Source organism: Triturus cristatus, chromosome 1_2, assembly GCF_964204655.1.
Source record: "Triturus cristatus chromosome 1_2, aTriCri1.1, whole genome shotgun sequence".
Lineage (NCBI taxonomy): Eukaryota > Metazoa > Chordata > Amphibia > Caudata > Salamandridae > Triturus > Triturus cristatus.
The window spans coordinates 512,607,829-512,621,333 of NC_140580.1; the positions used below are offsets into that span (position 1 = coordinate 512,607,829).

General features: G+C 46.3%; 1 protein-coding gene across 1 annotated transcript in view; it reads left to right on the forward strand.

Annotated features, from left to right (window-relative positions):
• Positions 1-13,505, forward strand: part of C1_2H10orf90 (chromosome 1_2 C10orf90 homolog) — a 561,981-nt gene that overhangs the window by 111,623 nt on the left and 436,853 nt on the right. The window contains exon 3 of the mRNA XM_085622763.1: positions 1,931-3,020. Coding sequence (XP_085478889.1) covers positions 1,931-3,020 — 1,090 coding nt within the window. The remainder of the gene's footprint in view (positions 1-1,930; positions 3,021-13,505) is intronic.

Below are 13,505 nucleotides of genomic sequence, written 5' to 3' on the forward strand. Positions count from 1 at the left end.
TCTCTCTATGCAGACAACAAGTTGCTGTATGTACGCGACCCTGCTACAAACGTAGCCTCCCTTATACATGAATATATACGATTTGAGAGATATAAACTGGGACAAATCAACTATATTCCCACTGGCACAGTGCACTGAGCTGCACGCTCTAGAATTACCTCTTGAATGGAGCATGGCAACAGCCACATATTTAGTAATTTGGATGCTCAAAGATCCTGACACTGTATTCAGACACAATTATGGTCAGGCCCTCTCTAAATTGGATGACCAAGTGGCACGATGGATTTGTCTCCCTCTGTCACTGGCTGACAGCATAGTGATTACGAAAATGATAACCAGCCCCGTTTTCTATATCTATTTATTAATATCCTGATTATTTTTTTTTTACCAAAGTCTTCTTTGACACTCTGCTCACTAGCCCTTATGAATGAGGTGGATTTGGTGCCCTGATATATATTTATACTATTTAAGCACACAGGCACAATTTGCCCACTTCTGGTACTACCCCACCACATATGTGCCACACATAGTGATGGAAACTGACGATGCACACCCAATACCGCTTAAGGCTATCTTGCCATATACACAGCCAGAAGTCCCTAGATCAGAGATTACCACAATAAATAGCAACACATGGGCCTGGTAGATTTTGATAGGATAGGGTCCTGATAGCCATTGCTTCAAGTGGGCTGGGTCTCAACGGGTCTTAGCACTGGCAGTTTTTTAAAGGAGGCCTCGAAACGGGTCTCTATCGGGCTCTGTTTTGTGCCCTGGCACAGGCGGTTCGTTTTTTTCTGGACTGCAGTGACAGCAGGCACATCGATGTGCGCTGTTCACACTGCTCACTTCTCACTAGTGGAGAAGTTAGGGCATTACGTCATGCCAGGGGAGCGTTGTAGGGGAAGGGAAATCCTCTAAAGAGAGTAATTTTCTCTTTGGATTTCCTTTCTCTTTTTTAAAACTCAGGAGCAGTAACATTGTCGTGGTGTCACCAGGGCTTTAAGTGGAAGCTCTTTCAATATTATATACAACGAGCCATAGTTGCTGCTTATTTATCTTATGCAACTAACAATCATTGACAGAGCCCATAGTCCTGACTTCTTGTAGGTATGATGTTACTTGTTGTGTCATATATCTGGATGCAATGACAGAAACAGCAAAATACAAGTCGGGCGACACGATGCGCAGAAAAGATTTTTAGCGTACGTCGTTTTAAGCCTTGCCCTTGATTACATTGGCCATGCCCCTTTGAGAGACATCCCAGTTTTATCATCCCACTTAAAGCCCTGCTGATAGCCAAAGTGTCCAACCATCTTGCTCATGAACCATCTCTGCCATAGACGCCATATCTAATGGCTCCTGAAAGAATTCTGTTTTTGCGCCATTTATGAAGTCTGGAAATTCAAATTCGAAACGTGTAAGGACTCAGGAGAGAGCAGCCAATGCACACCACAACACAGATTTTCGTAAATTGGTTCACGGTTTCTTTTGATGAAAAGGGATGAACTTGACTCTTATGATGTCATCTACCCTGCACAGATATTTTTTGATTGCAACTTACAAGCGTAAAACTGCTTTTGGGGTATATGTCAGTCCTACATTGACAATCACCCTTAAGTCTGACACCAAATAATTACAGCTCTAATTTGGCCATCATAGTCCCAAATTTAGCCAGTCACATCTGAAATACATGCACCAGGACCTAAAAACTGCCACTTTTTTTTTTTGTTTTACAAATGTATGCAGCAAGTAACCTGCTCTTCAGAATACAGTATTCATTTTGAACGAAAGTCAAGAAGCAGCACGAATAGAACACTAACGAGAATGCTTAAGCTAAGCAATCTGACATTATTATGGCCCAGGAAGGCAAAACACAAGATTGCATTACAATTGAATATTTGAATAATTTTGGTATTTTTTTCCTTTGCAGGATGCTGCCGGATCATACAATTCTAAACTGATTTCATCTGCAGTCATTTCACACATGATTGATGAGAATAAATCAGAAGAAAATGTGCCCGCATTCCCTCTGCGGCCTGTGATCACCGAGCCTAACGCTTACAACATAAAGCAATCTCTGTCTAATCACAATTCAGTCAACATTAATAGCGCACTCAGATACTTTCCTAGCAGATTAGGAATTGAAGCCGCTCCTGCTGGAAATGACGCGAGAACCAACCTGTCTCGCAACGAGAGCAAACAATGTCAGCAACTCAAGAAGGGCTTTACGTCAATAACGATCACTTCAAGAAGAATGTATCTACCTTCTAATCAGAGGGCGGAGGTCGTGGCCTGCGACCAGAAATGCTTGCGGTGCAGCGGAAGTGGCACGTGCGAGAGCGCTACCGGTGCTTTCAACTATCTGCAGGCTCGTGCGCGATGGAAAAATTCATTGTCCACTGAGGTAAAAGTCTTTAGCTTCCATCCACCTGTGCTTGTTGGAAAGACTGCATGGGCATGCAGTGAAAGCAAGACAGAGAAAATGGAATTGCCACTTAAGAGTAATTTTAAAAAGAAGGAACAATGCTCCTTTCGTTCGCTTGTTTACCATGCAGTTTCTCAGAGGTGTCCCGGTGTCATTCATTACTTGGACAAGTCTCTCTCTATCCCACTCTCTCGACCCTCGTCCAAAGACCAATCTATTCAGAGATCAGTGCTCTCGCTCAATGTGAAGTGCTGTTCCAGCAGGTCGACAGCAGATGGAGTACTGGGCACACCCAGAACAGAGCCTAAGGCAGGCGTTCCACAGCCAGTGGCACCAGAGGACACAGGAAAGACAGAGGTAAATGAAATGCATGCTGATAAAACCCAACCACCACTAAAAAGACGTATGGAGAGACAGCATGCCAATGACGGCAGACCTCCCGCAGTAAGTGCGTCACGACCACTGGCTGGTTTCACGAATGGAAAACATTCTTCCATTGTTCAAGAGAGAACAAGCCAAAGCAGGTTTAATAAACAACTGAAGGAGAATTCCAATGAAGCATTTCACCCGCCTTCTGACTTGCCGGGTCAAAAAGGTAAGCAGTCTCTTAAACCGACTCAGACTTTCTTCATTTGGCAATGTCATACTTGGACTCTTTTCATGATTCCTAATTTTTTTTTAATTTTTGAGATTTTTTATCCCTCTTGTTATCTGTTCAGTTTTACCACAACGTTTAGTGTGTAGGTATTATTGTGAACAATGTTAACTTACCTTTCTCCTTCCATTGTGGTTCCTTCCATTGTGGTACATGTGACTGGCTCTTATCTATCACAGGATAGAGTGTAAGCCACGAACTAAGCACAAAACATAGTTTATCATTTTCTTAGAAAGAGGCTGCCAATTCAGGCCCAACTCTGCCACACAGATCAAATGATCTTATTCTTGAATGAGAGAAAATGCATATTCCATTATTTTATAAAAATTATTTAAGAAAAATACCGTTATAGGTGCAACACTGTTTAGTGTGTGATTTATATATGCTATGTTATTGTTTTTTAAAATACGACTTTTGTCCAATTTACTGTAGGTTGTTCTGACAAATAGCAAAATTGCATTTGGTATTCTGCCTGAATGATTTGTAGTCATTTCACAGTGATAGGTACAGAGATGCACTCTGTACGCAGTGACTTCCTCGTTACTTCTATTTTTTATTGCCACCCTAAAATACCTGAGTGAGTTTTTTTTTTTACATTGTGTACAGTCAAGTGCAGAGATTTACATTTTTGGCATTTAATGTTATGCATCAAAACAGATACTTTCAATGATATATATTTTCAGTTCATTTATCATTATTTTTTTTACAATAATAGGGGTGTAACCTACACCCCCACTGCAGGCTCCCTTATCCCCTCTGTCATCTCTGTGGCCCATTCTGGATAACCTCATCTGTGTAAAATGAGTTGGAGGCCTTCTTTCAAAATAAGGTGGTGGTTATTTATGAGGCATGAAGAGGGAGACCCACAGCTACTCAACCCCTTCAACTACTTTGGAACCCTACCATAAGCTTTCATTAATCATTTCATTGATCATTAATCACCCTTGGATACCCCTGGATTCACCCTTCATTTGTGGTTACTCTACTAACAAAGAACACCGGTTGGAGCCTCCCGATTTAAGGAGGTATTTCCCAGTCATACCTTTCCCTACAATCTTCAAAATCACAGAAAGGAATCTTGCAAAATGATTTATGGCTTTGTCTGCTAAATCATAGAATCATAGATAGGTCTCTGGTGGGGTGCTGCCCCTGACATGGTACTGAGTTCGTAGTTTTGGCCACCACAGAGGAACTGTGCATAATTACATACAAGGGTACTAAAGGAGGCCTGTTACAGCTTAACTACTCTGCCTTATTTGATACTTTGTCGTCAGATCATTCTGGTTACATGTGTTTCATATTCTGGGGTCACAGGCATGGCTCTGATGTGATTGGAGTCCTTTCTCACTGAATGAACTCATAATATATATCTCTGCCTCCTTTCACTACTTAAAGGAAGTTACTACCATAAGGTCTCTGTTGCCAATCTTGTTCATTTTGTACAAGCATCCCAAAGGGAAGTTGCTCTGGGATTTTGGTTTCAAATTCCTCTCCTTTGGTAATGACACCCAGCTACTGCTGAGTTTTAACAAGGCAAATTCAGTCAGTCAGACGTGAGTTTCTGCTGAAAACATATATGGGTGTCTGCCCATTTCTTAAGGACTGCGGTCCGGATCTTTGGAAGGACCATTCTTGCTGGCCCAGCAATCTTTTGTCTGAATGTCTAGGCTCTTTGCCCATGCCATTTTCTAAAGCCAAGTGTTTGGAAGTCTTCTTTGAGTTTGACTTACATTTTTATGCCCAGATCCAGAATGTCTGGATCTTTTGCTACTTATGGCTGTGTCTACAGGGAAATATTTAGAGATTACAAATGTAATTTGCCAAATGTCAAAGTGCACACAAAGATTAAACCCCCGACATGCAGCCAGCCCCACACTGCACAAAGCCTTTGCCCATACTCAGTGGGGGGGTTGGCCACAGGGCTTGGAGTGGTGCCAGGCCCTATGGCCAAACCCCTAGCAGATGCAACCACATGCCTCTTGCAGTCTTTTGGTTGTGCAGCACAGGGTTGGCTTTTGGGCAAAGGGGACCTCATTCCCCAAGGCCATAACATATATATGAAGAGGAGGAGGGCGTGCAACCCCTTCCCCAAGTCTTAATTGGTCCCAGGAATCCCATCCCCTAGAGCCAGTTAAAAAAAAACAGGAGGGGCAAAGCAGCCTCCCTCTGCAAGCCTTATTAGGCCTGGGGGATCGCATCCCTCACCAAACCAATAAAATAGGGGAGGGGTCCATGTGACCCCCCCTCCCTGAGCCTTCTGAGGCTCCGGGTTCACCATTCCCAGGCCATTTTTGTGTTTGAAAGGGGAGGGGAGCTACCCAGCCCCCCTCCTCAAGCCTTATCAGGCCCCGGGAACCCCATCTCCAAGGGCCAACCCCAATTAAAAAGTGGAGGAGGCCTGTAACCCCCCCCCCCCCATTCGAGCCTTATTAGGCCCCTGGTGCCCATGTCCCAGGGCTGAGTCATTAATAAAGAGAGGGGTTGCACAGCCCTCCTCAGCTTAATAGATCGTGGGGACCCCATCCTTGGGGTTAGAATGTAAATAAAAGGGGAAGGGGCAGCACGTTCCCCTCCCCAAACCATTGTTTTAGTCCAGGGTCCCCATCCCCAGGGGCCTACATTATTTATATTACCAGGGCACCCACTAAGTACAACGTTGGGGTCCGCAAGGGGAGCCGCAGGGCCCATACTGCCCCAGCCAGCTCCCCTCATGGTGCGGAAGCCGGCATTGCTCCCACCCGCAGGGAGCAGCTATTTATGCTGCTCCCTCTGGGCAGGAGCAGTATGGGTTATGTTTTACTGCCTGCATCAGTGCAGGCAGGAAAATTGAACATAAGTCTACTCCAAATCAACAAGAGAATTTTTAAAGCTCCTGCCAGCTGGGAGCAGACTAAGGGGCCTATTAGGAGTCTGCCCGCCATCCTAGCAGGAACGGGACCGCCGCACCCCTGAACTTGATGCTGGCTGCAGCACCCGCCGCAATGGTAAAATGCCATGTTGTGCATTTCCATGCACAACGTGACAGGCACCGCGCGGTGCCTGCCACCTTGTGCATGGACATGTATGGGGTAGCATAGGTACCCCCCAAGTGCACCCCCACACCCCATGGGGCACGTAATGGACCCTCAAAGCAAATCCCCGTCAGCCTTTCCATGGCGTTGCCACCATGGAACGGCCTTGAAATCCCAACATCATAATATGGATGGCGGTGCCTGCTAGGCACAGCCACCATATATGAGCCCCAGCTGGCGGTGGGTAATTAACATTACAATGGCGTAACGGCCATCGTTACGCCATCGTAATCAGCCCCTAAGTGTTTTCCCCCATTTTGTGAGGTGATTTGGAAATGCTCGTGCCAGATAGGAACAAACAAGTTTCCCTGCCCGCTGTAGTGTTGGTAGGGAAACTATTGTGTCCTAGGGGTGGGCTCCCTGGTACATAGTAAGTTAAGGCTCAGGTTGGGGTGCCACATGTCCCCCCTTATAACTAAAGTGACGGCCCTGGGTGTTGGGGTCCCCATGGCCTTTTCAAGGCTTGGGTAGGAGGGCTGCATGGCCAAGGATGGGGTTCCCGGGGCCCTAAGTGGGACTGGGGAGGGGGGGGCTCTACTGATCCCACCATATATATATATATGTGTTCTGATTGGCCCTGGGAGCTTGTTTTCCCTTGTGCCATCTTGCTCCAGTGAGAGTCAGACTCCTGCAGGAGAGAGCCCTCTGATTGGCTGCCAGCAACTTGTGAAAAATATTGCTTCCAGCCATTAGGTTCAAACATTTTTTTACAAAGGGATACCATATTTCCCAGGCACTCAGAGGGACCCCCTGGGTTCAAAATGCAAAATATTAAGCAATTTATGCCACAATCTCTCGGGACACCTGTGCGATCCCAGCAGAAAATTAAAATAAAATGGCGGTCTGGGGCCGCATTCTTCAATAGGCCCCAGGAGCCCTCACCCCCGGGGACGCATTCCATAAGGGGAGGGGTGTGCCTGTCCCACCATTCCTAAGGCAATATAGGCCCCATGGAGCCCTCACCCTAAGGGTGAAATGGCCCAAAAAGGAGTAAGGGGCCATGCTGCACACATCGCGAGCCATTAAAAGCCCCATGGCGTCCACCCACAGGGCCTAAATATAAAAAAAGGGGAGGGGGCCTTGTGGCCCCCTCACTGAGGCTCCAGAGGCCCCGGGGACTCCGGTGCCAACATCTTTAATTAAGGGGAGAGGGGATGTGGACATCTTTCCCTTAGCCTTCAAAGGCCCCAAGGAATCCAATTCCTGGGATCGATTAACTTTTAAAAAGGGAGGTTGGCCACACAGCCCCTTCCCTGAGTGTTCAATGGCCTAAGGGACACTGTCCCCCAAGGCCAGCTCACATACTGTGTACCAGGGAGCCCACCCCTGCAGCCAACCCTGTGCTTTGGCCATGTAGAGTTTGAGGCTGGCTGCCTGCTGGGGTGTTTGCTCAAGACCCCTTTGGCCACCCTTCTGTATGCAGCGTGAGGTTGGCTGCCTGTTGGGGGTGGCCAACTCCCACCTGTGCACTGCCAAATGCAGTGTACTTTGTGAGTCTGGCTGTCTGCTGGGTGTTGGTCACCCTTGCAGCATGTGATTGGCTGCCTGCAGGTGGTTGGAAGCAGACCCTGGCCGTAGGCCAAACCCTGCAGCCAACCCCACGCTGTGCTTGGCCAAAGGCTATGTGCGATGTGCGTTTTGCTTTACATATGGTAATAAAATATTACTTCTATAAAAAATTGTGAGGTACCCTTTTTATACGTAGGGTACAGGGTACACTGAAAAATCAAGAAGAGGATATCCCCTAACACACGGAATCTAAGTCTGATCACTATAATCATGCACCACTAACAGACTCTCATATACTCCACATTCTCATCACACTGAACCCAAATATATGTAAAAAATGTCTGATATTTATTGTGTTAATTCAACGTACATGTAAAAAAACTATTAAAACCATTAAAAAGTTTTATACTAAAACATTATATACTTCAATTCCCCTTTGCACATGATTTCTTCTGCCCCCTTCTTTTCACATCGATGTACTAATCCAATGTATTCAGAGGAACATACAAAACAGTGGGTCTTCTTTGAAAAAATGTCTGTAACGTTTTCCAAGTGCAAATCAGTAACAAAGTATCAACAACATTTCATCAAACAATCACAAGTGTTATTCCAAAAAGTTATACAATAAAAAGTTGTCGACGCAGAGTTTTGGTGGACGCAATCTATATGCCACCTTCTTCAGAACTTTAGTAAATGACAGCAATCGTCATTTATTATGATTGTCCAAGGTCAGCACTTAATAACTTTCATGCTTCTTAGCAGTTGTTCACTCTCCTGATTGGTTTTTATATCTTAAACCACAGCTATATTTTTGAATTAATCCTTTTGCGGTCAAAAGGGCCTTCAATTCAATGAACCTGCTCCGCTTATTTTTGTTCAGATGTGGATAATGATTAAAAACTCCTTGAAAATCAATTGTGTAGCCAAACCGCCAAATTCCTTTACTTTCTTGGTGAGTTACACCTTTTTTTATAATCACGAGTGTTTACTGAAGACCAGACATCTGTTCTGCTTCTGTCTTTCAGGGTTGTGTTTTGGGGTAAAATATGTTAATTGGGGTGTGCATTTGGGGTAAAATATGGAAATTGGGGTGTCTTTTGGGGTAAAATATGGAAATTGAGGTGTGCATTTGGGTCACATTTGATTTTTGGGTGTATTATGGGGGCTCAAAAGGAATTCCAGGGTTCACGGTTGGGTTTGGGGTGCAAAGGCTAGTTTTGGGTTGCACTCATTGAAGTGGGAATAGTGATATTAATGTCTCCGCTATGCAACACCTAATCTATGGTTTCATGTGCCTTGTATTAGTATTCATTGGAATGGAATGCGATGTTATGGCATGGGTTGCAACTACGTATGTGCCTTTGGCACAGGAGTGGTACAGCCACTGTGCATGGGCACACAGCGGCCGCCAATTTAGAAGCGCTGGGGAGGGCTTGACAGCTGTGAGGTGGTAAACACTGGAAAGAACACTGGATGGGGCGTGGATGCGGGGATGTGTGTGTGAGCAGGTGTTGTAAAAATGTTATGAGGGAAGTCTTACCTCGAAGCCAGGTCCAGTGTCTTCATAGCTCCTGCTCTCCTGCGTCTGCTTCCAGGAAAAGGAAGTAGGCAGCCAGGCTCCCTCCCCTGAGTCAATCACAACACTGCGATGCGGCGGTAAGATTGGTAATTGGCAATGGGACAAGTCATGCAGCCAGGGGCCGGAGGGGTGGGCATGTTCTCCATGCAGGCTGTTATGCAGCCTTCATTGCGAACAGGGAAGTGCTCATGACTGCTTTGGGCTTTGGGCGGACTGAGTGGGCCGGCCAAACAGTCATTGCGCACTTGAGTGGGCATGCCAATCCGCCCATGCACTGTTCTGTGTTTGTATTTTAAATCTGAAACCCATACCCACCCGAAAACCTTTAAATTACCCCATTACTGACCTCACAATGCGTTGTAATCAAATGCGATGTAAAGGCACCTGCGTTGTCGGAGTTGCGTTGTTAACGATGTACTGCCTGCATTGTAATGGTCATCTCCTGTGCCAAAGGCAACCCATACGCTACGCATCTGTCTGCCCCTGGACCGCGCTCTGCACCCAGGAGCCTTCCTCTTGGGCACTCCACCACTATGACACCAGCACCCTCCTCGCCATCAACCTTGGACGCCACCTTGCCTGCCAGGACAAACTCTGCTCCGGACCGGACATCACCATCGCCATCACTGATGGCTACAGTATAACCCACAAGGAGCACCCAGAGCATCACAGAGGAGGCATTGCCATCACCTACAGAAGCACACTCCGACTGACCACGCATTCTAATGACCCAAGGATGACCATGGACCACCTCAACTCCCAGTTCCGAACCAAGCCCAAGCACATCCTCTGCAGCACCCTCATGAGCAGGCCCCCCCGGGCCATGGTCCCCCATTCTCCAATACCATTGTAGACCTCATTGCACCCCAGGGTCTCCCATCCACCGACGACATCCTACTCGGTGAACTCATGTTCCACCTGAACAACCGCAGTGATCAGGACACCACCCCCTCCTGGGGAAGGTCCCCTTCATCAGACACAAGCAGCAAGTCACCTCAACAAGCCACATAGCATGACACACGGTTGAGCATGTCACCTCCGCCAGTGGGAACTTCAACTACAGCCACAACACCGGACTCTCCTAGACCAGCCATCATTGGTAACATCACGTCTTCATCTTGCCCACTGGATGCCACCCCCATCATCGCACCCCCTCGCAGCTTGATCAAGGCCACCGAAGAACGTCTCATCAACTCCTTCCGCACCAACATTCCACCTATGCTTCCCAACGATGGATCTCCAACAGCGCCGACATTCGGGCACCCCTCATGAACGGCACTGCCTGATGGCAGGTGTGAGGGTGACGCAGTGCCACAAGGATAGGCTGGCCCCATACATTGACTGAGTTGCGTCATGGTTGTGACACGACTGCAGCAGTGCATGACTATAGCGCAGACAGATACGTCAGGATTCCTGACGTATCTGTCATTACTTGCGTCATGGAGCGCTGTCCAGTGAAGACAGACCATCCATACTGTCACAAGAAGGGCGTAGTGAGTAGTGTTGCACCGCTGTCTTGTCACAGCGCTGCATCACTTTTCATGACTGGGGCCCAGGAATGTGTACTATCTTATTGATGGTGCGTATTCCTGCACTGTAGTTTTGTCGCAGGGCAGCACTGCAACATTGCTTGCAGCGCGGTCCAGCACCAAAACCTGCTGAGATGAGGCCCCAAGTGTTATCCCCATTTTTATGACCAGCTATTTTCTGGTCTTAAGTAACTGGCCCCAACTGCAGTTAGAGACATTTTTTTTTTGTCCTCAGAACTTCAGGGATCCCCTTATGAATATGGAGTAGTGGGATTTGCGGCCGTTTTTGCAGGGGAACGCCTGTCCTGCATATATTTATTGCTAACAGAAGTGGCAATATTTACAACGGACGCTTTTGCCTAAAAACTGTCGCTAACGACTGTTAGCGACAGCTTGGTAATAGAGCGATGAAATTATCGCCGCATTAGCGGCAGAAAAGTGCTGCTAATGCGGCGATAACTGTCAGGAACTCAATTGCTTGCACACTTACCGCTTCTGTTCCAAAAAAGACTATGTTGATTCGGCACCTTAAGCTTAGAAGGTTGCATCCCCATCTGTGGCTTCTGTTTAACAAATTGCTCCTATTAATCGCGCCATCCGGCTCGAACTCCACCCAAGATGGCGGTCGCCGTTTATTCAATGTGACACGCTCTAGTCTTCTGGAGAAAGGCTCGAGCTCAAGCTAATCTGCTGCACGAGCGCCCGGTGAGCCGCGCACTTCAACTGAGGAATTCCGCGTCGACAGCTGCTTCTCTCAGCAGTTCCAGTGAAGAGACTTAATTCCAGTCAGAGTTCCCCCTTAATTTTTTCCGTTAGTATTCATAGGATGTGCACACCGGGAACTCGTTCCCCAGTATAGAGTACACTAGTGTTTTTCCGTGTCCTGAGTTCAGATGTTATTAGACGTGCTGAGTTAAGCGTACATCTAATAGTTTCCCGCCAGAGTTCCAGAGTGAGAATTTCAAGTGAAGAGACTTCATCGACTTCTGTGGCAGTTTTTTCCGATCCCAGTCAGTGTTCATGACCGTGAGTCCTGAGAGCATCCAAGCACACAACGAAACCAAGTAAGGCAGAGACTTCTTGTTATTGGTTCAGGAGACAGAAGAGATATACATATACTTTTACAGTTTATCTGAGAGCAAGAGCATCACCTTTCCTACGACAATATTGGAGCATATTAAGAATACTGAAAAGAGCTCCATTGTTCTTCAGCATTCCAAGTGAGTTAGGCTTAGTACAGCTACTCCAGGTATTAAAGTCAATTCTCTGTGAGAGAGTTAGAGTGGGGTTAAGGTTTAGTTCAATGACATAATTGTTCCCTTCTCACTTCAGGTTGTAAACTTAGAATCGCAGCACTACAGGAACACCAATTTCACTACCATCAAGAGAGAGTCAAAACTGTGACTACATCAGGTAGACAATGTTTGAATATGGGAGGGAGAGAGGAATCCCAGATAATAGGGAGGATTTAGAATTGTAAGTTGTTCTTTCCCCCCTTCTGCAGGCCAGCCAGATCCTTCCAGAATCTAGAAAACTGAGGAGAAAATGTAATACAGAAGATTCAGAATAGAGAAGGTGGCAGCTCCTGAGGTCGCAGGCAGTCTCTCTTTCTTTTCCCATTCCCCTTTCCCCCCCATGGGTGTCGATACAGAATTATTCTGTCTCGGCAACAGCGCTGGGGATTTGGGACTTGTCACCTGCTTCTGTGGAAGAAATCTTGGCACCAAGGTAAGAATCCTGACAGATGGAAGTGCCGTTTATTTCCACCCAGGCAGGATGGCAGAAGGGCTAGATCTTAACGCTTTAGCAATCCTAGTTCAAAACATGCAGGGTCAACTAACGCTTGCAATGGAGGAGAATAAAGAATTAAAAGAGGGTATGAAAAGATCCCAAGTAGAGAACCAACAACTAATACAGAAATTAAGCACCCTAACTTCGAGTCCCTCATTCCAGGCAAGAGGACCAGAATAAAAGGAGTTTCCTAGTTCAAATTCTGAAATACCTACACAAGTAGTACACTCTATTTCCACAGTAATTTCTTTAGCCCATCCTGAACGCTTCAATGGGGACCCTCAAAAGGCGCAAATATTCCTGACCCAATGTTCATTGCATTTTCTTTGTAGGCGGGTTATTTTTGCCGATGACCAGTCTAAAACAGCTTTTGTATTGTCTTACTTGAGTGGTGACGCAGCATCCTGGTCATTGTCTATTGTCTCCCGCAATGACCCAGTGCTATATAACTTTGAGGATCTTAAAAAGCAATTTCTTCGTATTTTTGACCGTCGAGCTATTTCACAGGCTACGGATAACGAGCTGCTTGACTTGAAGCAGGGAAATCGAGATTTCATTTCTTACCTGGCTCAATTCAATAAGCTAATAGTTAAAACGGAGTGGCCGGAAGAAAAAAGAGCTGCAATCTTCTTCAGGGGTTTAAGAGACGAGTTGAAGGACACACTAGCGCAAATTCCCGATAGACCTACAGAAGTTTCTAAGTTGATCGATTTAGTGTTGCAAATAGACCAAAGGTTTTACGAGAGAAAATCTGAATGGAGGCGAGAGTTCAAACCATTTCCTCCCCGATTCGATCGGAGTAAAACAGAAACCACCAAGAACCTTGATGTACGAACCGCAGAAGAACCTATGCAAATTGGTAGTGTACGAGGGCCTCTTTCCAAGGAGGAAAAAGAGAAAAGATGATCAGGGAATTTATGTCTGTATTGCGGAAAATCTGGGCATT